This window comes from Anarhichas minor, unplaced genomic scaffold (assembly GCF_050575085.1).
Source record: "Anarhichas minor isolate MPS153535 unplaced genomic scaffold, ASM5057508v1 ptg000136l, whole genome shotgun sequence".
NCBI classification, from domain to species: Eukaryota; Metazoa; Chordata; class Actinopteri; order Perciformes; family Anarhichadidae; genus Anarhichas; species Anarhichas minor.
In genome coordinates this window covers 14,818,517-14,844,553 of record NW_027466582.1, presented here as the reverse complement: position 1 = coordinate 14,844,553, position 26,037 = coordinate 14,818,517, and the positions used below count along the sequence as shown (strand labels likewise).

The following is a 26,037-nucleotide window of genomic DNA, read 5'->3' as shown; positions in this document are numbered from 1 at the left end:
CATTAAGTAAATAATTAACTTACTACAACAGGAGAAAGGTAATGTTACACAACCCATTGGGTTTTTGCATTACACCTGAACAACCAGGACTTAAAACCTTAAAAGTCATTGCAGTTACAACATCTGTGACAGCTCTGTGCCACATTTGATGTTGTGCTGCTTCATGTGATGGATATTAATGACGTCAAATGCAAAAGAGAAAATTCATTTTATTAATATTTATTTCTCCACATAATACAAAGTCCTTCATCCACGCTTAAATGACACTTGTTCCCAGAGGATAAAAGATTACATTTAATTAAACTGCAGCAGTACTCCTAAATCATCAAAGACCAAGTTTGGAGAGAATATTTGTGTTCATCAATTTTCAGTAGATGCCGCAAATGTAACTGGCAGCATAACTTGTCAGAACAGAGCACTCCCTTTTAATATTGTAATTTAGTTTACCCGGCTACCAAAACATTTAATGAATCAATACCACACATCATAGTACCATCGACGTTATGATTTGAATGTCTTTTCTTCCCCTTTTCCTCAAGCTCACTATTGCCGACTACTGCACAAATACTGATCCGTTAACCGTCATGAGCAAATAAAACTAAATAAATTATCCGTATTCCAAATACAGCATCCAGTATTTCTGGTTAAGAGGCAGTTTTACGGGAAAATATAAATTGTGTTTTAGGACATTGAAAAAATCCAGTTGTTGAAAACCAAGCAATGGTCAGTCCCACTGAAGAAATGCAGTAGCAGCATGAAACTTAACGACTCAGTTAAAGTCTTGTTGCTGTTTTTAATTCTACTCAACACCCCTCCAGGAACTGGAAACAAGAAATCCACAGATTACAGGAAAGAAGATGCCGGTGTCGTGTCTAAAACTGATTACTCTAAAAACGCTCACAATTGGTGCGACAAACAGACACCACATGGATCTATCTGCCCAGTACGGTGGCCAGCAGGGCCATTCGGATGTACATGCCGTTCTCTGCTTGACGGAAATACGCTGCCCTTGGGTCCGTGTCCACCTCCACACTGAGAGACAAATACAAAGGGAGACACAAGAGGATAAGTTTTACTGCTGTAGGAGAGCAGTCAATTATTTAAGTGCATTTCAGATGGATTTCCTCTGAGATCAGCCCATTGCCTACTGATGTAATTCCTTGCATTTGCAGTATTATGAACTGGGTTTGTGGCGACGTACCCGGGAAAAAAACCACCATCAGCGCACAGTTAGGAAGTGGTATGCAAAAAAAAAAAAAAGACACCTGCAACTACTGCTTATCGCCATAGATGCAGCCAAAGAAAACTAAACGGTGAAGTTAGAGATGAGAAATCCCCTAGTTTCAGCTTCTCAGATGTGAAAATTCTTTGCTTTGTTTTATGTCTTTGTAAACAGAATGTCTTTGGGCTTTGGATTGGTGGTCGGACAAACAATTTGAAGACGTCACCATGCTCCGAGAGCTTCTGGAGGGCATGTTTCACCATTTTATAGATAAAACAACCGATCGAGAAATTAACTAGCTGCCGTAATGAAAATGGTTAGTTGCAGCCTGACATAAGATCGCCTTTCTCTTATTTCAGGGGAAAGGTTATTGTATGAGAATGCATAATGGTGCTGATTGGGTCTTACCTGATTTCGTTGACTCTTGGCAGCGGATGCATCACCACCATCTTCTTCTTGGCTACAGTCATGATGTGAGGGGTGAGGATGAACTGGCCAAAACACTGAGAAACAAAAGGACACGGACACGTAAGCTGACTTGGTGAAAGAGTGAAAAGTCTCCTGCTTCGACATTCAGAAAACATGGAACAACTTCTCATCCGAGCAATGATAATTTAAGATAAAATGACAAAGGTTGAAATGTACATTTGTTTAAAAAGGCATTGCTTTCTACCTTAATCTGAAGAGCCAAAGTACAAGCAGCTGATGGAAAGAAACACTTACGGCGTTGTACTCCTTTTCAGAGGCAAACCTCTCCTTCTGGATCCTCGTCATGTAGAGGACGTCGGTCTCTGGCAGAGCTTCCTCGATACTTCCAAACTCCTCCTGCAAACAGGTAAACACACATTATCTCTGTATGCTTTCTTTTGTCAAACTCATACATCGTCACAAATGTGGCTTGTAATACTGTGTCAGCACAGTTTAGTCCCCCACCTGTCTGATGCCCTTTGAGGCCACGTAGCTGATGATCTCTGCTGGCATGTGGAGGTCCCTGGGGGCCACGTAGCGCAGGGTGATGCGGTACTGGGTAAGCAGTTTGGCGAGGGAATGAACCGTGCGGCCATGTTTCAGATCCCCAACCATAGTTATCTGATAGAGGGGGGGTATATGGGTTCAAAGTGCTGGTTGGTCTACAGACAACAATCAAACTAAAAACTAAAAGTTGGATAACTATGGATTACAAAAAAAAAATATCTAAGGACAGTTTCTTTTGTTTATTTGGGGGTGGGTCCAAAATTGTGGGCCAATTCCTCACCGTCATGCCGTTGACCGTCCCCAGCTCCTCTCTGATGGTGAAGACGTCCAGCAGCGCCTGGGTTGGATGCTCCCCGACGCCGTCTCCAGCGTTGATCACAGGTTTACGGCAATGACGAGCTGCACTCTGGAGACGAGTTACATAAAGTCAAAACAATTAAAATGGAGTTGGAGCTACGTGATAATAGAAAACATAGTATAATAGTACATATAAAGTAGTTGTAAATGCAGTATAGAAATGCCAATGATGTATCCTTTTTTGTATTAGTTTCTTTATTAGTTTGTCCACCAGAGAGCACTGACAAGTTGGGTTTGGAACTGCAACATGTTCCACTCAGTATATCCTCATCTCAATTATTTAGAAACAATGAAAAATGTTATTAAAAAAAATAAATAACATTGGCTGATACCTTGTTCATTTTTTAAACCCTTGAAAATCGGAATGCATACACATACTGTAACAACAAAATTATTCTTATATTAAAGTTTCATATTAAAGTAACCATATCTACATTTTTTAAACTAGCACTAGGGGACCAAAGTTTTTTTTTACAAATTCTGAACAAAGTTTTAACAATTACACAAAATTTTAAATTTATGAGGGAACGAAAAAAAAAAGATTTTGAAATATCCAGGACCTGTTGAATGTCATAATACTTGTTCTACACACAGCAGAAAGTGGCAAACGCACAATAAATGGTGCTCGACTTTACAAAAAGGTTGAGTGAAAGCTGAAACCCACCTCCACGGCTCCAGGTGTTGGGTGTCGGAGCACCAGGACGTCAGCGTAGCAGCTCATGGTCTGGACCGAGTCGGCCAGAGATTCTCCCTTTTGTGTGGACGAGGTGGACTCACTGAAGTGGACGACCGAGCCGCCGAGACGCTGCATGGCCGCCGCGAAGGAGCTACTGGTGCGAGTGCTGACCTCGTAGAACATGCACGCCATCACTTTACCCTGCACAGTAAAGAGAGAGGAGCTAGGCTTGGTGCTGGAGACGGACAAATACTAAACTACTTACAGGTACAAGAACTGTGGTAGCAGATATTCCCAAATCCCTAATGCTTGATTTGTTTAAAGTGTTTTCAGTCTGCTTAGTCGTTTACACCAAGACGTTGCTGGTCATTTTATTCCTGGGACTACTTTGCATCCAACCTGCATAGTATTTATTGATGCAGGATTTAATGAATCAAATGCAGAAGAGGAAAATGAAACAAAGAGCATCTGTCTCCACAGTAAAGCATCTGTTCAGTGTTTGAAGTTTGTTTATTTGTGCTTAATAATGAAACCGCCTGAAACTTTCAGAAAATAACTTGTTTTTCTCTCATTCACAGCACCGCCGTGCTGCCTGTTCTACCGCTCGCCCTCTCAGCTTGTTAGGGCGATCTCTCTCTTTTCTCCCTTAGGCTTTGCTGTGGCTCTCCGATTCATATATTCATATATTCAATACTACATCCTCATTTAATAAATGAAGCAGTACACTGTGTGTTTGACCGATCAGCAACATCCCTGCAAACCCCACACAGACAGTTCCTGTTCTTTCAGAAAGTACTACACCCAACCAGGGCTTTTTGGAGAGTAAAATGTCGTCTCCTGATCTTGATTTAAAACAGAGTCCCTGCGGTCAAACACAATGAAATCCAGAAAAGGTTCCTCTTCACTGGGGAAAGTTCCTGCGGTCAAAAGCAGGGCTGTAGTGTGTCTGCAGTCTCTCTCACACACACACACTACCAGGAATGAACCGACTTAACACTTCTTAATAAACACAGATGCTGTCGGTATTAATGTGCATTACTCCCTCATTTGTCATTTGATATGAGCAATAAGATGAACATGTGTGTGAAGAGGACCTACCTTCAGGAGGTCCAGGCTTCGCTCCTTCTGAACCATCATGCGCAAAGTGTGGGCAACATTAAAAAGGTGTGACATCTGAAACAAACAAAATATACACAAATTGTGAAAAACAAACTAATTGGCATAAAAAAAAAAGGTTGCACGAGTCTCAAATGTTATGCAATGTCTTTCTTCCCCCCCCCCCCCCCAGAAAGTGTGTGTGTGTGTGTGTGTGTGGTGTACCTGGTCTTTGCTGAACTGTCTGACGGACAGGATGTGCTGGCCCACCAGCGGGTGCAGCAGAGGAGAGGTCGGGAAGTGGGAGAACGGTCCAACAGGTAGCTGTCCTGGTCCTGACTGAGGGGACAGCAGCCTGGACAGAGGAGGAGGGTGGCTGTAACTGTCACCGGCGCCGGCTGCTGGTAGCGCAACCATCATCTCTGCAGAGAGCACAATGCACCAATCAGTTAAATACACGAGGAAAGCATAATGCCGCATATAGAAGGCAAATATTTTACACCACAAGCTTTGTTTTCTCGCTAGACGGTTTGTACGCCCGGCATTATGGGAGTTGTAGTACCTGGCGGTAGTCCAGGATCGGAGGCGCGGTGGAGGCGAGGAGGCAGCAGGTAGCGGCTCTCTCCTATTGATCGGCGGGGGCTGGGTGCTCGGGTCCGGACCAGGCCTTCCCGGGGAGGAGTGGGACGTGAGTGCTCTGGAGTCTAAAACCAAAGGAAATACACAATCTCTGAAGAAATGCAAACACTATACACCCGTGAGACAGTGATGATGATGAAGAAGAGATATAATCACGATGTCCTCCAGATTAGCATACACCTATCATTGGCTTTAGATTCTTCAGTTTATATAACTATTTTAATGTATTATTATATCATCCACTTTAAATACCATCGGACTCTCTTTGACAGGTTCAACAGGTTGAATCAAAGCAGCGGGCCACGCCTTCACGTCTTCACCATAACCTGGAGGCACCAACACCTGAGAGGGAGAGAGGGGGAGAGGGAGAGCCACGGCTTTAAAAACATCAAAGACCGACCAACCAATCAAACTACAGAGAAATACTAAAATGTGACATCATGTTTTATTTCATCGGAAGCATTAGCTCATTACACCTACCCATCTTACATTAATTATTTTGTACAATTCTTAATTAATGTATACACTGAAAATAAAATGGAGAAAAATTAAATATATATTATATGTACCCCCCCCCCCCCCCCCCCCAATAAATGCTAATTCACACTAATGCTAGGTTTATATTTTTAAAAACTATTCCATAAATTAACTCCTTTGACCGTTATACATCTTTGTTTTGCATTTGTTCTAATCTTTGATTTTCAAAACATGCAAATTGCTTATTTTGCTACCTCAACTGTTATTGGGGTAAGTTACATAGATATCCATCACCACCTGAGATATGTCCAGGACACTTATTAACCTGCAGCTTATTCAACCTCATACACTTCAAACAACAACCCTGCTATTCATACTATATATACACACTAAAGGGAACACTTAAGCAACACATCCTAGATCTGAATGAATGAAATAGTCTTATTAAATACTTTGTTCTTTACATAGTTGAATGTGCTGACATCAAAATCACACAAAAATGATCAATGAAAATGAAATTTATTAACCCATGGAGGTCTGGATTTGGAGTCACACTCAAAATTGAAGTGGAAAAACACACTACAGGCTGATCCAACTTTGATGTAATGTCCTTAAAACAAGTCCAAATGAGGCTCAGTAGTGTGTGTGGCCTCCACGTGCCTCTATGACCTCCCTACAACGCCTGGGCATGCTCCTGATGAGGTGGCGGATGGTCTCCTGAGGGATCTCCTCCCAGACCTGGACTAAAGCATCCGCCAACTCCTGGACAGTCTGTGGTGCAACGTGGCGTTGGTGGATGGAGCGAGACATGATGTCCCAGATGTGCTCAATTGGATTCAGGTCTGGGGAACGGGCGGGCCAGTCCATAGCATCAATGCCTTCGTCTTGCAGGAGCTGCTGACACACTCCAGCCACATGAGGTCTAGCATTGTCTTGCATTAGGAGGAACCCAGGGCCAACCGCACCGGCATATGGTCTCACAAGGGGTCTGAGGATCTCATCTCGGTACCTAATGGCAGTCAGGCTACCTCTGGCGAGCACATGGAGGGCTGTGCGGCCCTCCAAAGAAATGCCACCCCACACCATTACTGACCCACCGCCAAACCGGTCATGCTGGAGGATGTTGCAGGCAGCAGAACGTTCTCCACGGCGTCTCCAGACTCTGTCAGTCTGTCACATGTGCTCAGTGTGAACCTGCTTTCATCTGTGAAGAGCACAGGGCGCCAGTGGCGAAGTTGCCAATCTTGGTGTTCTCTGGCAAATGCCAAACGTCCTGCCCGGTGTTGGGCTGTAAGCACAACCCCCACCTGTGGACGTCGGGCCCTCATACCACCCTCATGGAGTCTGTTTATGACCGTTTGAGCAGACACATGCACATTTGTGGCCTGCTGGAGGTCATTTTGCAGGGCTCTGGCAGTGCTCCTGCTGTTCCTCCTTGCACAAAGGTGGAGGTAGCGGTCCTGCTGCTGGGTTGTTGCCCTCCTACGGCCTCCTCCACGTCTCCTGATGTACTGGCCTGTCTCCTGGTAGCGCCTCCATGCTCTGGACACTACGCTGACAGACACCGCAAACCTTCTTGCCACAGCTCGCATTGATGTGCCATCCTGGATGAGCTGCACTACCTGAGCCACTTGTGTGGGTTGTAGACTCCGTCCCATGCTACCACTAGAGTGAAAGCACCGCCAGCATTCAAAAGTGACCAAAACTTCAGCCAGAAAGCATAGTGTGAGCAGTGTATTATTAAATAAGACATTCTGCACCCATTATTAATATTTTCCAATTTCATAGCTTCTGTGTTCTCAATGTTTGCTGAACTCCAGTAAACCCGGGCTCTATAATGAGCCACAAAAACCAAAAGTCCCAAATCCACTCAATAGAGAGCGAAATCCAGAGAAAAAGAACTGCCCTAGCTCTTATCTGTTCATGTATTACAATACGGCTACAACAAATGGATATGTATGTGTGTGATTGCTAACCTGGCCGTCGATGTAGGCCACCTCTCCTCGCAGAACAACGCGGCGGACTTTACCCTTCACCTTCAGACCCTGGAAGGGTGTCCACTTTGACTTAGTGAACTGCATGGCCTGAGGAATAACCCACTCCTGCTCCAAGTCCACCTGAGAGACCCAGACAAGTGATTAAGTAATTAATAAAACAGAACTGTGAGCATTAATGCCAGATTACGTATGAAGCACAGATCCCTGTGTCCGTTTTTGCCTCCAATGCAGAGCAAAACACAAGAATCATAAAAGCACAAAAAGTAACATGCTCTCTCAATGCGTGTACCTCCACATAGGTGTTTTCCTGCACGGGGAGGTTGAAGATCCTGCGTGGATTGTCGTAAAGACGCCTGATGATGTCATCCAGAGTAAGACGGCCGTCGCTGACGGCGGTCAGCAGCAGCGGCAGCATCGTCTCCAGGCCGGGGTAACCCGGAGGAGGACGATCCCCGCTCTTCTCCTCAACAGTGTGGGGAGCTAACAACACCAATCAGGTTCACGAGTAAAACATGAGCTCTCTTCTTACGGTGTAAATAAACGATTTGACTGTCGGACTGGCTTGTGTGTGGTCACTGACCGTGGTCCGTGGCAAAGCAGTCGATGATGTCCAGGTTCTCCCAGAGAGCCTCCATGTCCTCGCGCGTTCCCAGCATGGGCCGGACCTGCGCTCGCCCGTCTCCGATCGTCACCACGTTTTCCTCGCAGAGGAAGAGGTGATGAGGTGCCACCTCACACGTGACCTGGATGCCCTTCTGCTTCGCCGCTCGGATGATCAGGATCTGAAAAAGAGGTGAGGAGCTTAATAATACACCGTGAGGACATCGGGCCTATGGAGCAGAAAAATGTCCTATTATAGGTGTTAAATACTGCTACCAAGAAGCTAAAATGTACATCATTTAAGGTACAGACAGAACCATAAATAAAGCTTACATTTTGGTAAATGCACCAACGCTAGAAGTTTGATTATTTCTCAAATGTTTGACGCTTATTCTCAACATTTCCACTTTATTCTCAAAAAACAGAAAAAAAGATCTTTCTTGCATAATTTCCTCCTCTGCCTGGCACTGCTACTCAAAGTTCAACCATATTCGTGACATTTCAACTTCTCGAAATGCAAAATAAAAAAAATTTAAAAAAAGAGTTATACATTATGAAATGGAGAACAGTATTTACCTCTTCCTTGGCGGCCACGTGGCAGATGTGGACTGGCCGCTGGTAGAGCTGGGCCACCATGAGGATTGCGGCCACCGTCTGCTTCTCAGCGTGAGCGACGATGGGCATCTGCTTGGGCCACTTCTCAAAGTGCTTCATAGAGAACCAGACACATAGTTTACTGTCAAATTTTAATGGGGACTTATGGCTCCCAAAATCAGTCAGTCTACCAAAGTAAAAACTTTGCCCCAGTGGCAAATTTATTAATTTGAACAGAACTGAAAATGACAAAAAACCTGCCCATGAGATTGAAGAAATATACACACTGCTCAAAAAAATAAAGGGAAAACTTAAGCAACACATCCTAGATCTGAATGAATGAAATAGTCTTATTAAATACTTTGTTCTTTACATAGTTGAATGTGCTCACAACAAAATCACACAAAAATGATCAATGAAAATGAAATTTATTAACCCATGGAGGTCTGGATTTGGAGTCACACTCAAAATTGAAGTGGAAAAACACACTACAGGCTGATTCAACTTTGATGTAATGTCCTTAAAACAAGTCCAAATGAGGCTCAGTAGTGTGTGTGGCCTCCACGTGCCTGTATGACCTCCTTACAACGCCTGGGCATGCTCCTGATGAGGTGGCGGATGGTCTCCTGAGGGATCTCCTCCCAGACCTGGACTAAAGCATCCGCCAACTCCTGGACAGTCTGTGGTGCAACGTGGCGTTGGTGGATGGAGCGAGACATGATGTCCCAGATGTGCTCAATTGGATTCAGGTCTGGGGAACGGGCGGGCCAGTCCATAGCATCAATGCCTTCGTCTTGCAGGAGCTGCTGACACACTCTAGCCACATGAGGTCTAGCATTGTCTTGCATTAGGAGGAACCCAGGGCCAACCGCACCGGCATATGGTCTCACAAGAGGTCTGAGGATCTCATCTCGGTACCTAATGGCAGTCAGGCTACCTCTGGCGAGCACATGGAGGGCTGTGCGGCCCTCCAAAGAAATGCCACCCCACACCATTACTGACCCACCGCCAAACCGGTCATGCTGGAGGATGTTGCAGGCAGCAGAACGTTCTCCACGGCGTCTCCAGACTCTGTCAGTCTGTCACATGTGCTCAGTGTGAACCTGCTTTCATCTGTGAAGAGCACAGGGCGCCAGTGGCGAAGTTGCCAATCTTGGTGTTCTCTGGCAAATGCCAAACGTCCTGCCCGGTGTTGGGCTGTAAGCACAACCCCCACCTGTGGACGTCGGGCCCTCATACCACCCTCATGGAGTCTGTTTATGACCGTTTGAGCAGACACATGCACATTTGTGGCCTGCTGGAGGTCATTTTGCAGGGCTCTGGCAGTGCTCCTGCTGTTCCTCCTTGCACAAAGGTGGAGGTAGCGGTCCTGCTGCTGGGTTGTTGCCCTCCTACGGCCTCCTCCACGTCTCCTGATGTACTGGCCTGTCTCCTGGTAGCGCCTCCATGCTCTGGACACTACGCTGACAGACACCGCAAACCTTCTTGCCACAGCTCGCATTGATGTGCCATCCTGGATGAGCTCCACTACCTGAGCCACTTGTGTGGCTCAGGTAGTGCATGCTACCACCGTCTCATGTTACCACTAGAGTGAAAGCACCGCCAGCATTCAAAAGTGACCAAAACTTCAGCCAGAAAGCATAGGAACTGAGAAGTGGTCTGTGGTCACCACCTGCAGAACCACTCCTTTATTGGGGGTGTCTGTCTTGCTAATTGCCTATAATTTCCACCTGTTGTCGATTTCACAGAAGTGTGATTGACTTGGAGTTACATTGTGTTTAAGTGTTCCCTTTATTTTTTTGAGCAATGTATTTTATGGTAAACAATATAACAACAAAACACATAATAAATACCTAAATATAACAAGGCAAGCTAAAATCTTGACACTGTGTCTCCAACGGCATATCCCACATCATACAATAAACAAGGCCTACATTTTGAAAACGGTACATTCATGTAAACGTAGTTGAGTTTAGACCTACCTCCATCCAGAGAGATACATTGTCCATCTTGAGGGTGGAGTACGTGTCGTTCAGGTACATCTTCAGGGCGACAGCCTGGCTAGCGATGGACGGCAGGACGGTGGCATTGTCTGAAGCGGCGCCCAAATACAGGGCGTAGTCACACCTGCAGCCCGCTTTGGCCAGCTGATGATATAATGTTACACAGGATTTATTTCTCTCATTTTACGTCTGTTTCTGACATTGGATCCACACTCGACTCCACACATCGTCTCACAGTTTAGACAAAACGAATGAGTCGTGATTTAACGGACAGGAGCAAACAAGAAAGAAACATCTGGACGTACCTTCTGCACCAGGGCCAGGGTGCTGGCGTCAGTGATGGAGGGGGAAGTGTTGGGCATCACACACACCATGGTCACGCCTCCGGCCAGAGCAGCTGCTGTCCCAGAAGAGAAGTCCTCCTTGTGTGTGGCACCAGGCTCCCGCAGGTGAACATGCACATCGATCAGACCTAAGAATCAATCACAAAAGAGCATATTTCTTAACAAACACATGTTCAATAGCATGTAGACAAATATTCTAATCCATCTAATATTCTTTTCTTTGTAGTTAGTATTATAAAATATGAACATTTGTTGATCTAATACTGTTACTACTAGGCTACTATTGTTTATGGTTCAAAACAATATTAACATAAGCTCATTATTGCCCTTTGAAGCTTCACAATTTTGTACATCTCTATATTAAAAGACTTCTACGTGAAAGGTTTTCTTTTTTATAGTTTTCTGGAAGACAATAAAAAAGAAAAATGTGTGCTCTGCATTTTGCGGCTGTAGACAAATGATAAGACCTTCTCAAAGCACCCACAGTCAGAATAGAGCAACACAACAACCAACCAACCAAAGGTTGACTCACCAGGCAGACGGACCAGCGTCTGTGATGTCATGCTGTCGATGTGCGTTTTCACCGGTGGAGTCCGACCGATCTGATGAAGAGCCTGAAAACACATCAACACTTATGTTGCCATCCAGCGAAAAGCTTCACATTATTGTTAAAGAACAACAAGAACAACAAAAGAACAATATATTTGACCTGGACAAAGAGCTTGGTGCACTTGATGTCGATGATGAGCGGGACAGAGTAGTCGATGGCCATGCGTCTCGTCCTGTAGCCCTTGGTGACGAAGGAGGAGAGCCGGCGCCCTCCGCTGTTCCTCATGGAGAGATTGATGACAAGATCAAAGTGGTTTTCCTCCAAGTAGTTCATGATGCTGCGCTGCTTCTCTTTGTTCGGATCCTCGCTGTCCTCCTCAAACGGCCAGTCCACTGCCTTCACCTGAAACAGGAAACCAAGAGGATCTTGTTGATGCTTTGGGATAATTCCCCCTTATTTTCTCGTTTCATTTTATGACTGGTCGGGATGTAACTGCTCAGCTTATGGGTAACATCAGCATATGTATACATCGGGTAAGGGATGGCCTTTGTTTTAAATTTTTTTACCCCTGGTATGATGCATTGTTTGACTTCTTACCGACTTAAACTCTTTGAAGCACACATGACGAGATACTTGTTTTTACATTTACAGACAATTACAAGTATAAAGTTAGTAGAAATTAGCAACATAATCAGCTTTGTAAGGAGCCATTTCTTTCGTCTGCCGAGTGACCTCAATCCATGAAAGATTATTATTAGCTTGCTAGCTGTCCTGCTAACGCTAGCTACCTAAAACATCAAGTAAATTATGCTTTTAGTAGCTAAAGTCTGATGGTTTTAATCCAATCTTTTAGACACCGCAGGCAAACAGCGATGACTACAGTATATGTCTTTAGAAGAACCAAATCTGGAAGGTTGCTTTAAGCCTTAAGTCATAAAAGCTTCCAAAAACCTGGCGCACATTGCAAGACAAAGCTGTAAAGACAGAGATTAATAGTTTCATTCCACAGCGAGTCAATTTAGTAGCACTAAATTATTATACATCTGTCGATCCAATGACTCTAGATTACCTGACTGAACAGAATATTTTTCTGCAATTAAGTGATGAAATAAATCTAAATATGAAACGTCTCAGTTGAGTTCACCTTGACTCCATGCTCTGTGTAGAAGTCTGCAGTACCCAGACTGGCGTACAGGTCATAACCCATCGACTCCAGAGCCTGCACGGTGGGCAGCAGCTCACTCTTGTTCTGTAAACACACAAAACATAGTAAACACTTCTTAAAACGTCAACCGTCTATTAGACTTTAAATGAAACTTTTCTGGTCAAAGACAAAGCCTGAAAGTATTTTTTATCAAGCACACACAATCATGTGATAGAAAACAAAAAAAGCTAGTTTATTTCTTAGTGGCTACATGGCCTTAAGCACTGTTAATTGCAATTCAAGACTTCTTCTACTAAGATGCATAATTTCAACTGCCAAGTGGTTCAGCTGAACACAAAAATGCACATCTGACTCGCTGCTCAGGGCACCCGCGCCCATGGTGTATGCGCTCTAACCACACAGCTTTCAGGCCGCTTGAAAATCACCGCTATTTAGTTTAACGTTGATGCCAGTACCTTATAGCTGCCGATGGAGAGCAGGATGTTCTTTTTGGGGATCTTGAAGCCCGTGGAGAGCATTGCTTTGAGGTAAGCCTCGTATCGGTTCTCCCCAAAACAGGCCACCTCGCCAGTGCTGGTCATCTCCACCCCGAGCACCACGTCGGCTCCGGCCAGGCGAGAGAATGAAAACTGGGGAACCTGGAGGATATGCGACGTATGGTTAGGAGGAAACACGTGACACACAGCAAGGTGAAATGATAACTGATGGGTGCTTCCTCAGATTTAAGTAAAACGGTCTCTATAGAAGCGGATACGCAGCCCTAACAAAGTGACTTGGTTTACCTTCACTCCTACAACCCCTTTCCCTCTCATGAGGCCCAAAGGCACCACTTCCTCCCCCATAATGGCTTGTGTTGCCAGGGCAACAAGGTCCACGCCCAGTGTCTTGGATATGAAGGGGAAGGAGCGGGAGACTCGGACGTTGCACTCGATCACCTTCAGTTGGTCATCCTGGGGAAGAAAGGCACAGCCTAAGTACGTTGTTGTTCACAGTGAAAACAAAATAACTTGTTCTGACGTTTGCATCTCTGCACAAATCAAAAGAAGCTCAGGCGTCTGCTTCATTTCAACGTGGCAGAACTTCCAGCAGGATTCTCACCTTGGCGATCAGCTGCAAGTTGAACGGTCCAGTGACCTGCAGCTCCAGGCCAATAGCATGGACGATCATCTTGATCCTCTCCATCGTCTTCTGATTGAGATCCTGCGGCGGTGTCACTAGTGTGGCGTCGCCAGAGTGAACGCCGGCGTTCTCCACGTGTTCAGACACCGCGATGGCCATCACGACCCCGTCGCAGGCGACGGCGTCTACGTCTATCTCCTGGACATTGCGGAAAGGACACAGCCCGTAAAGACTTGATTTTGTGACGTTCATATTCCGACAGATAATCTCAGAGCTCAACTTCAACTACTTCTTAATCTTTTGTTGTCTAACCTTGGCCTCCTGTATGAATTTGGAGATCACAACAGGGTATTCCTTGGACACAGCCACAGCGTCAGTCAGGTATTTCTCGAGGTCGCTGCCAGCGTAGGCGACGTTCATGGCCGCTCCGCTGAGAACGTAGGAAGGACGGACCAAACAGGGATAACCCACGGTCTCACAAAACTTCATAGCACACTGAAGAAAAAAACAAACGGGGAAATAGATGAGGACTTTGAGCATTTTCTTTCTTGTCTTCCTAAATTTATATATACGGTATGCAGAAACATACCCTTAACAATACACACTTTCCTCCAAAAGTCAATTTAAAACATGCTCTAGTATGAACCCGGTCCGTTGTACCGTAGTGTCGGAGAGCTCCTTCCACAGCGGCTGGCTGATCCCGATGGTGTCCAGCATTCGGGAGAACTTGAACCTGTTCTCGGCACAGTCAATGAACTCGGGTGAGGTTCCCAAGATGCGGCACTGCTGACGGTGCAGCGACATGGCGATGTTGTTGGGCAGCTGGCCTCCCATAGAGAGGATCACTCCCTCCGGGTTTTCCCTCTCATAGATATCCATCACCACCTGAGATATGTCCAGGACACTTATTAACCTGCAGCTTATTCAACCTCATACACTTCAAACAACAACCCTGCTATTCATACTATATATACACCATGGAGGCTCCAAATGAGGCTCAGTAGTGTGTGGCCTCCACGTGCCTGTATGACCTCCTTACAACGCCTGGGCATGCTCAGGTCAAAGTTGGATCAGCCTGTAGTGTGTTTTTCCACTTCAATTTTGAGTGCGACTCCAAATCCAGACCTCCATGGGTTAATAAATTTCATTTTCATTGATCATTTTTGTGTGATTTTGTTGTCGGCACATTCAACTATGTAAAGAACAAAGTATTTAATAAGACTATTTCATTCATTCAGATCTAGGATGTGTTGCTTAAGTGTTCCCTTTATTTTTTTGAGCAGTGTATATATAGTAATAACTGTCATTAGTTATTAATTAGGGGGAAAATCTTACCTCAAAGGAGATCTCATCAAAGTAGAGGCGGTCACACATGTCATAGTCTGTACTGACCGTCTCTGGGTTGTAGTTCACCATGATGGTCTTGTAACCCATCTGCAATAAAAGGGACAACCAAATGTTATTAAAACCGTATTCATTCATGTTAACTGGCTGCAAGCCACATAAAATGGTGAAGAGGACTCACCTTCCTGAGCTCTGTGATGCACCCGACGGCGCACCAGTCAAACTCCACGCTGCTGCCGATGCGGTACACGCCGGAGCCGATCACCATGACGTGCTGATCGGTGAAGCCCAGGTCGTCCTCTGTGCCGTGGTAGGTCAGGTACAGGTAGTTTGTGTGGGCGGGCCATTCAGCCGCCACCGTGTCGATCTGCTTCACTACAGGTACGATGGACCAATCGTGACGCAGCTTTCTCACGACAAGCTCTGTGCTGTAGGAGGGGAAAAAAAACAATACATTTAGAATATGCTGATGAAGGGTAAGTAAGGACAATAAAAAAAAATAGGAAGAAATTACAGATTTCAGACCATCAATTTTGGTATGAATAAGAACAAAAATGAAGTCTGAACTCACGCAGAGCAAGATTGTCTATATTCAATCTGGTCTAGAAATGAATTTAGCACTTGAGCACCGTCTTATCTTTCCCACTCACCTCTGTACAGCTTGTGCGATCTGCTTGTCTGAGAAGCCCAGCTGCTTGGCCTTTCGCAACACCTCTGGAGGCATTTTGCTCTCATCCTGGTAAGAAGAACGTCAACAATAAACACAAACGACTCAAAGAGAAGACAGAACGGCGGCTTATTTACCCCCACATCAGTTACCTCTCATCAGATTTACCTGCTTGTACGTCTCCAGCAGCTTCTCGTGGACAGTGATGTTCTTCATCTTGTGCAGGAACCAGCGGTCGATCTTGGTGAGCTCATTGAGCTGGTCCACCGTGTAGCCGGCTCTGAACGCCGACGCCAAAACGAAGATGCGCTTGTCCGTAGGAATCTGCAGCTCCTGGTGAGCAGAGGCACGGTAGAGATGATTGAGTGGTTGATTCGATGCCATGTAAAGAATGGGCACTGAGGTACAAACTGCTGTTTTTTTTTCCCCTACCTTCTCAGAGACGGGCTTGATGGTGTGGTCAAAGCCAACACAGTTCTCATCCACCATCCTCAGAGCTTTCTGGAAGGCCTCCTCGAAGCTGCGGCCGATGGCCATCACCTCACCTGAGGAGAAAAAGTACTGGTGAAGATCTACTTACGGTCACTGTTGTTCTGTGCTAATGCGGGTTCTTAAACAGCAGGCTTCGGTTAAGATCTCGTCAAACACCGTTTCCTCTTTCCAGCCCCAAAACGCACAATTCATCAAGGCAGAAGCGTGTTCAAAATGATAATAAAATTAATTTTCTCTTACCAACACTCTTCATGGAGCTGCCTATCTGGGTGGAAACCCTGAGGAACTTGCTGAGATCCCAGCGAGGCACCTTCACCACGCAGTAGTCCAAACTAGGCTCAAAGTTCGCCGTTGTCGAGTTGGTAACAGAATTCCTACAGAAAATACATTCACAGATGTTTCATTACTGAATCACAGAATTCCAAGAAGTTATGGAGGGATTTACAATACAATCCAGAAAATAAAATAAAAACAAAGTGACAATAGATACACAAGTCAATAATTAGTTAATGTCCCGGTCACAGTGGCTCATAGCAGGGCTATACTTACATACTAATACCAATATAAATATTAACACATACTTCTACACAGGAAAGCTCTAGTTCTTTTAGCTTTCAACACACACAATGCTCATCCCTACCTTGAGAGGACTGCTGTGTTTTCTGACTTATTTGAATATTGTACACGTACTTGAGCAGTGGCAGTGGGATCCCTAGGGCAAGCTTAGCCGCAACATATGCCAGAGGATAACCTGTGGCCTTACTGGCCAGGGCCGAGCTCCGTGACAGACGGGCATTCACCTCGATGATGTAGTACTGCAAAACATCATAACGCAGAGGTAATAAGACAATCTGTGTGTGTGTGTGTATTGGTATCCGTATGAACACTTATTTTAAAAATAGTGTGTGCACGTGTACCTGTTCAGACTCTGGATTAAGAGCGTATTGGATGTTGCACTCTCCTACGATGCCGAGGTGCCTGATGACTTTGATGGCCGTGTTCCTCAGCATGTTGTATTCGTGGTCGTTGAGCGTCTGACTGGGCGCCACCACGATGGATTCTCCAGTGTGGATGCCCAGGGGGTCGACATTCTCCATGTTACACACCTGAACAAGAGGAACGAATGGAGTCTCAAGTATACTGACAAGTATCATAAAATGCAATATTGTGACATTAATGTTCAACACTGCTATTAATGTCAAGTTTACATTCGAAGATTCTATTGAGGTTTTCCGAATGAAGCTTTGAATGTCTTTGGTCATATTTTATATATATTTTATCACCCTAAAATATGGGGGAAATCATTTTTGTTGGTGTTATTGTTTATATAAAATGTAATTTATGCTGCCGTTAGATCGCCCTGTTCGTACAGGTGTGTGCCTCCCTTCCTGTGCAGCTAGCAGGAGAGCAAACGCCAACAAATCGAAGCAGAATATTTCGTTAGACAAAAACGTGTATTTCGGAAATTATTACATGCGTCTTTTTTCAATAAATGTTGACTTTTGGACTTTACAAAGCCCTGGAGTATTTGGAAATGTTCGGATCACACGAGTCTGAAACTAATCCCACGTAGCCAGCACTGCAATCTAATTCTACAAATAGTACAGTGTGACTCCAAATCCAGACCTCCATGGGTTAATAAATTTCATTTTCATTGATAATTTTTGTGTGATTTTGATGTCAGCACATTCAACTATGTAAAGAACAAAGTATTTAATAAGACTATTTCATTCATTCAGATCTAGGATGTGTTGCTTAAGTGTTCCCTTTATTTTTTTGAGCAGTGTATAATACTAATAATGTTAGTGTAGCCTGATCTTTATCTGTAACTGTGCAGAAATACAAGGTTTAAACAGAATGAATAAAAGCAGCATTTGAAATGATAAAGTCAGAGTTATGAATGATGCTTCAAACTATCCGGTACAGCCCTAAAACCAATTCATACATCTGATTTAGCAATGGACCTGTGCCCGTGAATGCTAGCGACCTGGGCATCAACTGTAAAAAGCCTCTATAAAACATAATTTGTCCCTTCTGTACTCACAGTCACACAGTTGTCATAGGCATCACGGACCACCTCGTACTCGATCTCCTTCCAGCCTTTCAGGGATTTGTCCACGAGCACCTGGGAAGTGTGGGCGAAGGCCGATGTCACCAGAGAGACGAGCTCCTCTCTGTTGTTGGCAAAGCCCGAGCCCAGACCACCGAGAGCAAACGCGGAACGCACCAGAACAGGGTAGCATATGCGTTCTGCCGCTGCCACTGCCTGTAAAGACATGCATTGAGAGGACGCATTTAGACAAAAGAAATACAAGGCGTGTTTTGAAGGGACGGGTGTACCGTCTCCTCACCTGCTCAACAGACAGCGCCGCCTCACTGGGTGCAACATGTTCATTGATCTCTTCCATCTTCTCCACAAAGACCTTCCTGTCTTCGGTCATCTCGATGGATGCCACGGGTGTTCCCAAAACCTTAACTTGGTATTTCTTCAGGACACCCAGCTTGGTGAGCTCCACGCCGCAGTTCAGAGCCGTCTGACCGCCGAAGGTCAGCAGCACGCCGTCGGGACGTTCGTTCTTTATCACCTGAGAGAGGAAGAAATGGGACGACATGGAGCATTGGTACCATATGGAAACAATTGCTGTAAGAAAATCTGGAATCAAAGTACAAGAAAAAGTCATTAACGCCTTTTATTGTTGTACCGACTACAATTACAAAAATACTTTTCCGGAACCTGTTTTCAGAAAAGAATTTCAACACATCCTGTTCATGTTCCCACTTCCCTTATTGGTGAGCACATTAAGTCAATCACAGTCAGAAGAGTTCCGTCATATTCAGTCTCAGGAGGAGAGAGTCCTCTTAATTAAATCACAACCTTCATAATGTTATTAGCATGCAAGCTAGCTCACCTAAACTGGAAAAACCCACAACCTCAGTTGTAATCCATTGTTGTAACACAAACATATGATTTGCATCGAACTTATCTGTAAAAATGAAAAACAATAAACTAATAAAAAATGACAAAAAAAAAAAAAAGAGAGCGTTCATCCGTACCTCAGTGACGTACTCCGCCGTGATAGGCAGGAAGTAGACTTTGTCAGCCAGGCCCTTGGAGGTCTGGACAGTGGCGATGTTTGGGTTGATCAGCACCGTCTGGATATTCTCTTCCTTGAGAGCTTTAATAGCCTGGAAAACAAGACAAAACGACATCAGATGGAATAATTAGCCTGCGAGCCTCATAAACTCCTAATTTACCCAGCATCCCAAAATGTCATCACTTTTACATCAACAACATCAACATTCTTGCACTGCTCTTATCAGAAGGCGTTCCTGACAGACCTGAGAGCCGGAGTAGTCGAACTCCCCGGCCTGGCCGATGGAGAGTCCTCCAGAGCCCAGGATGAGGACCTTCCTCGGTCGTAATACCTCATCAGGCTTCGGGGAACCCGGGTAGGTGAGGTGGTCCATGATACGTTGTTTCACTGGAAAAAAAAATTAAATAAAGCACACACAAACGTTTTGATTTTGCTGCTCCAATTCATAGAATTATTGTAATGCATTTATTTGTAACTAGGAGAAAACAATACTGAACTGATTAGTTATCAATGTCGACTAAACACAACCTAATACTGTAGCATTGCCCTAAAACTGTTTTTCCGTTAACGACGCAAAATGTTGCCCCATCGGTGAATCATCGGAAACATCGGAAAGCAGGAGGAGTGTTTCTCCATCATCTCCCTCTCTGGCAGTGGCCATGGTGTCTCGGAAGGTGCAGCTGTAAGCTCTGGGTATGCTATGCTGTGTTGTGTTGTCTTTTACGTATTTAATGTGATTTACATTAGAAAGTGAAGTGAGAGAATCAAAAACGTTCTCTATAAAGGTATTTTAAAAACACTGAAATAGCCGTTACCTGATGTGGTGGCGTTGCCCTCCTTGTGGTCTTTCACGGTGTCGAGGAAGACATCGAACAGGCCGACCAGGTCTGTGGGACCGGCCATGTGCTCCGGGTGGAACTGAACACTGTGAACAAAAAATGCATCAAAAGATTTGATCACATATGAGAAATCTGTATCCATTATCCCATCAGCATCATGTCACTGAGCCCGTTACCTGAACAGGGGTTTAGTGTTGTGCACGATGCCCTCGTTGGTGTGATCGTTGGCGTTGGTGAACAGGACGTCCCAGTCTTCCGGCAGGGTGTCGGGGTCGACGGCGAAGCCGTGGTTTTGACTGGTGATGAAGCAGCGATCCGTTCCCTTGTGGATGCACGGCTGGTTATGGCCACGGTTACCGTACCTGAGAGACAAGAGAAAGCAAAATAAAATCCCTGGGGTCATTTAGAGGAGCCGACAGACATGTTAGTTAGATAATGCAGTCTAGTATGTGATCTGGCTGGTGTTTAATATCATAGGATATGACTGACACCACTAGGTGCATATAGAAGAGACCTTAATCTGAAATGACAATATTTGTGGTGGTAGCTGTATTTGTTGTATCATTCTGGGTTTTAATGGAGATATTCAGTGATTTAATGCCTTAACAGAGGCTACAAAACCTTCACATTTCAATTTAAGTTGTCAAATGTGAATCTTATTTACAGAACAAAATATCAGACATCAAAAACCTAAAGAAAAAAAATAAGAAGACAAAGCAAATATTGGTCAAACCATAAATTATATTGGTTTAAATGGTTACCTGCGTTTCCATTTTTAAAAATGTGTTCAATGAAACCCAAAACATTATTTTGGATTTATCCTAAAGCATTGTGGGAGTTCTATTGCTTTCAACAGTTCAAATGAAGAGTAGGAGATGCATTTTCGTTATTTTATGAAACCATTTTTGAAAACAAAAAGGTTTTCGTGCACGCGATTCAACCAGGAAACCACTGAAACAAGTCAAGGGCAGATATTGTACAATGACATGCCTAACAAAGTGTGCTTCAGCAAAAAAAGGCACAACTCAACGTGTTTATCTGACCCAAATTTAAATCTAGGTACATTTAAACGAGGCCTTGGGACTTTCCGGTCCAGGTGAAGATTTTAGGGTCTAATGCTGATATACAGTATTACAAAGAAGCCCTGTGAACCATCTGTAAACTCAATATCACTGCAGTCCCACAACACCCCCTCATTTGAGATGCCAACAATATTCCAGAGGTGCGATGGGAAAGTTTGCCGCCCGCTGTGACCTTCCCACCGAGACTGATAAAGCCGCCGTCGGCGGAGTCTCACAGATGTTGCTGTGGAGTTCTACAGCTGGGAGCGGGCCGGCTGGTCTGTTCAGCTTTTTCTCATAACAAGAGCAGTCAGGAGAGGCCAGACTGCTGAGAACAGCAGAAATCTGCAGTTAACATCACAACTCTTCCCAAAAAAAAAAAAAAAAAAAAAAGGGGGGGGGGGGGGGGGGGGTGCATGAATGTCTGTGTTTCTAGATAGTGTCGACGGGTTTTGAAGAGGTTCCCTGGTTCAGGTCACTGAGGGCACATTTCTGTCTTTGTCCTGATCCAAAAATCTTCTCTAAGCTTGATTAGAGACCGACTGAGCTCCAGGCGTGAGTTTACATCAGCAGGACGCTCAAAATGAAATCAAATTGGACACTTTGCTCATTAAAACAATACATGTATCGACTGATTGATTCAGCATTGTTTGAGAGCTTCAAAAATTGCAGCAAAAATGAGATGGAGATAAAAGCTCTTCACACATACATTGTGGTGTAAAATCAGAGCAAAACAACTTTGTTCGATGAAACTGAGGAAGTACACAATTGCAGTAGACTGTGGAGTACGAGGTACTCACTTCATCTTGAAGGTCTTCGATCCAATGACTAAAGAGAGCAGCTGGTGTCCGAGGCAAATGCCGAAAACCGGCTTGGGATGTTCCACGCTGACCACCTTCCTCACGTTGTCGACGGTGGTCTGACAGAATTCGGGGTCCCCGGGGCCGTTACTCATGAACAAACCATCAAAATCTAGAAAAAGACAAAGGAAAAAGATAAACGATGCCCGTGTTACCACTGAGGGGTGGACAACTATATCACACCGTCTATAGACCCTTTTACTGTCGGTAAACAATGATGACGTACGTACGTGTGTGGACACCGTTAGGCAACGGAGGAACGGCAGAGTGCAATAAATGATCATAAACTGTTACTGACAGGTACGTTACACATACAAGGAAGCTTGATTGGTGCGTAACAGTTAACACAGTGCAATATAATAAGATATCATTTAAAACAATGAAATATGGTAAACAAACAAGAGTACGTGAAAACAAGTATATGTTAATAGAGAACCCTGGGATGGATGGTTGTGAGGCATGGGCCCCTGCTGAGTTGGGGGAGGGGGACCTGGTGGATGGGGTCATGGGGTCAGGACTGTCTCATGGTCTTTCAAAGCGACAGTAGAACTCATTCAGCTCGTTTTGGGCCTTAACCACCAAAGTACACGAACGCAACCTAAATAAAGTGACCTTCCAGATCTGTGTGCGAATCATGAGCGAGTAGAATACGTTAGCAACACCACTTCCATTGCCAACATGCGGGAACAAATGACGTCGGCTGTGAAAAAAAGGTCTATATATATGTGATCAATAACGGCCTCCTACTGCCTGAGTCTGACTGGAAACAAACTCACTTTCCAGATCCTTATTTGTTGCAGAGATTCTACTTTCTACTTTATTTGTTGCATAGAACTTTCAATCTTGCACTGTCTAAAGCAGCTAAAAATCCCTTTATCTCTAAAAAAAATTGTGAAAACCTGCTATAATTATGCTGACATCTTGCAACATACTGTGGAGTTTTGTGCCCCTGTGAACCTATTTCCCTCATGTCCGGCATTGAAGTCAAAATGAAGTCCGGTATCGGCAGTAGAGGTGTGTGACTGACCTGCGCTGTCCAGCGGGTGGTCCCAGGGCACGACGGTAACACAGGCGCCCCTCTGAGCCAGGCAGCGGATCTGGTTGTATTTGATGCCGCAGTCCACCATCGTGATGCGCAAGCTACCGCTGGGGTTGAATACCCGGGGCTCCTGGACACGAACAAAAGAGAAGTAATCAGATATACTGGTCTGGGGTCAGAACAAGGGCCGTTCGCTGTATTATTTGCGTGTATTTAGACAAGAACAATCTAATTAATCCGTTTGATTTCTTTACTTCAAACCTGTGTGATCTTTTTCCTGCACAGAATTTAGTATTTAGTTAGAGGGCACTTAATGAGTTCAAAGTCTCAAATTTAAAATAGGTTTTGAAGCATCTGGGTGGGTTACCTTCATGGAGACTTCCTGAACCAGGTTCCTCTTGTTTGGGTCATCAAAGGGAATGCTGTCCTCAGGAGTCCCGTCCACAACCAGCTTCCCCAACATGGTGCCCTTCTCTCGGATCTTTTTGGTCAGACGGCGTGTGTCAATGCCTGGAGAACATAGAAACGACAGATAATCTAAAATGTGTCGTTGAGGTCTTGTGTTTTTATCTCTGATTGTTTTGGACATGTCATGTTACAACTCTATCAAATGATGCATTTAATTCTGCATTCATTAATTAGCATTAGTCCATTTAGACTTGGATTTCCTGACCTTGTAATCCAGGAACACCTTGCTCTTTGAGCCACTGGTCCAGTGACTTGACTGAACTCCAGTGACTGGGACTCTCCGACAGCTCTCCGATAATCAGAGCTGCAGCGTGGATCTTTGACGACTCAAACCACTGAGCAAGACAACACGAGTACAAGAAAACACGTCACCATGTGGTGTTGGTACGAGGAAAAGAGACACTATCATCACAGACAAAAAGTTAGATCCCGATTCGTCCGTTGTCATTATCGTCCAACACACGAGTGATGTATTGTTGCCCACCTGGCTGAGGCCAAACTCCCCCTCCTCGTCCTGCGGCACACCATAGTTGCCCACCAGAGGGTAGGTGAGGGTTAGCAGCTGGCAGCGGTAGGATGGGTCAGTAAGAGCCTCGGGGTAGCCCACCATACCGGTCTGAAACACTGGACACACAAATCAATCAGTTATATTTGAGTTAAGCTTAAACATGTAACACAAAGTGTATTCGTAAATCGCTGACACCAGAATTCAGACAGTGTGTCGGAGTGAATCCCAAATCATTTGCTCAAAACAAAACAGAAGGAAAAGCCGTACTTGTCTGCATATGTTGAATATTTTGCCGAGACTGGCAGACAATTCAGGTTTATGGTCATTTTTAAATAGGGACGATAGGTAAGAAATAAACATCGAATTGAATGGTTCATTTTTTAAATAATAGTGCCGCAGTACTTTGGTAAAGGATTAAACTTCAGGTGTAAACCTTTTTAATGCATCAACAAATTGGACATTACAGGAATTAAAATTCCAGTATATAATGTATAAAGTATAGACACAAGAATGTAATAGATCGGCCCCATTGTCAACGATTCCCAATCCAGCTATTTGAGTCAGTACATCGATCCAATATCAGATATCGGTGCATCTTTGCTATTTATTCTAGTACTAGTACCGATCTACTTGTAGTTCTGTAATACAACTGGGCCTGACACATGTGAGGGACTCTACTAAAGATACCAGGCCGTTGTGTGTGTCTGGTGTCTCGCCAAACTACACGGGAAATTTCATCACTATAATTCTGCCCATCAGACAAGCACACGCGGCACAGAGCAAAGTTTGGCATCGTACCAAATATTGCCGCCTCTGTAATTCGGTTCTCCTGCCCCACGTTGAGCTGCGTTTATTCCAGCACAGTTCAACTTTCAAGAAGTAGTTCCCGTCATACCTTCTTTTACAAATCCGCCTGACAAAACATACCACGGGTGGTAGAACAGCAGGTAGAGCTGTAAAGATACTGACCTCTAAATCTGATTGATAGTTCATCTGTAAATTACATTTACAATATAGAGGGGTAGTGTCAGGTGGAGTGCGCATGCTTAATTAACAACTGTAGCTAACGCAACGCATAATTAGCAGACGTGGAAGGAAGTTGTGCTATGGCTACACGTTCCTGTGAGTTGAAGGGAGTATTGCTACTTTTTGGGAAGGGGGTTTTGGCGCTTTGCAACTCGACTCGTGGCACATTATATCTAAAAGAACATATAACCCAAAAGCGAACGTGAAGTCAGCAATTTATTTATGCACGTGGATCTACGCAGTCGGGTATGAGCTAGCTGAAGCAGCAGTAACGTTCATAAATGGAAGTTATAAATTAGCTTAAAAGGGACGTACCAACTTCACCCGAAACTGACACATCTGCACCAAAAAGGAGCCCCTTGAACGCTGTCCCGTCCTCTAGAATCAAGGTTGCCATCTTTGACATGTTTCGCTCAGATAGCTAATGCTAACCGCTGTAACCGGAAAAGTGATGGATGTTTTAGAGTAGTGATGAGCGCTAGGTCTCCACGTGAAACCCACAGCGCGCGAGGAAGCAGGGGAGGTAAGATGAGAGTCGAAAAAAACTACCGATTAAGACCGAATTTGACCGCCGAGCAAATGTCTGTCGGCGTATTCTTGAATTTGGTGTAAATGATGGAACAATTACACGAAAAAACGAGTTTAGTTAGATCATTTGCTGGTTAGTCGGACGGCACGTGGAGAGAAAAGTGTTCCACACACGCCGGCAGCAGTGTGGAAGTCGGCCCGCTTGTTGGACCAGCATGTTTGACGTAGTACGCACTGCATTTCCGCCGAGGAATTTCAAAATAAAAGCCAGCCAGATAGACAGACATATAGATAGAT

The 26,037-nt window shown here is 44.6% G+C and overlaps 1 protein-coding gene across 1 annotated transcript; it reads right to left on the bottom strand.

Moving 5' to 3' along the window:
* Nucleotides 1–191: 191 nt before the first annotated feature.
* On the bottom strand, nucleotides 192–25,955 carry cad (carbamoyl-phosphate synthetase 2, aspartate transcarbamylase, and dihydroorotase). Its single transcript, XM_076084055.1, has 44 exons — nucleotides 25,528–25,955; nucleotides 24,163–24,302; nucleotides 23,884–24,013; nucleotides 23,578–23,720; nucleotides 23,199–23,340; nucleotides 22,112–22,283; nucleotides 20,427–20,612; nucleotides 20,227–20,336; nucleotides 19,656–19,798; nucleotides 19,371–19,502; nucleotides 18,668–18,901; nucleotides 18,361–18,582; nucleotides 17,234–17,422; nucleotides 17,007–17,131; nucleotides 16,557–16,690; nucleotides 16,257–16,369; nucleotides 15,993–16,157; nucleotides 15,808–15,893; nucleotides 15,339–15,585; nucleotides 15,149–15,247; nucleotides 14,474–14,698; nucleotides 14,126–14,308; nucleotides 13,793–14,011; nucleotides 13,477–13,644; nucleotides 13,150–13,332; nucleotides 12,674–12,778; nucleotides 11,689–11,931; nucleotides 11,512–11,593; nucleotides 10,941–11,107; nucleotides 10,615–10,779; nucleotides 8,615–8,746; nucleotides 8,019–8,220; nucleotides 7,728–7,918; nucleotides 7,418–7,558; nucleotides 5,217–5,306; nucleotides 4,888–5,029; nucleotides 4,551–4,747; nucleotides 4,329–4,403; nucleotides 3,219–3,431; nucleotides 2,478–2,603; nucleotides 2,156–2,311; nucleotides 1,946–2,047; nucleotides 1,631–1,725; nucleotides 192–1,032 (listed from the first exon to the last, which is right to left on the bottom strand). Exons 1-44 carry the CDS (start codon nucleotides 25,616–25,618, stop codon nucleotides 933–935), a joined length of 6,705 nt encoding a protein of 2,234 aa, XP_075940170.1. The 5' UTR covers nucleotides 25,619–25,955; the 3' UTR covers nucleotides 192–932.
* Between the last annotated feature and the right edge of the window lie 82 nt (nucleotides 25,956–26,037).

Bases quoted from the DNA above. Each gene is read 5' to 3' on its own strand.
- cad (XM_076084055.1), bottom strand. From the start codon at position 25,618: ATGTCAAAGATGGCAACCTTGATTCTAGAGGACGGGACAGCGTTCAAG. The intron at 15,248-15,338 runs GTGAGTCCTCTT...CTTTTATTGCAG, and splicing joins GCATCACAGAGCTCAGGAAG to ATGGGTTACAAGACCATCAT. The intron at 1,726-1,945 runs GTAAGTGTTTCT...TTTGTTTCTCAG, and splicing joins CTGAAAAGGAGTACAACGCC to TGTTTTGGCCAGTTCATCCT.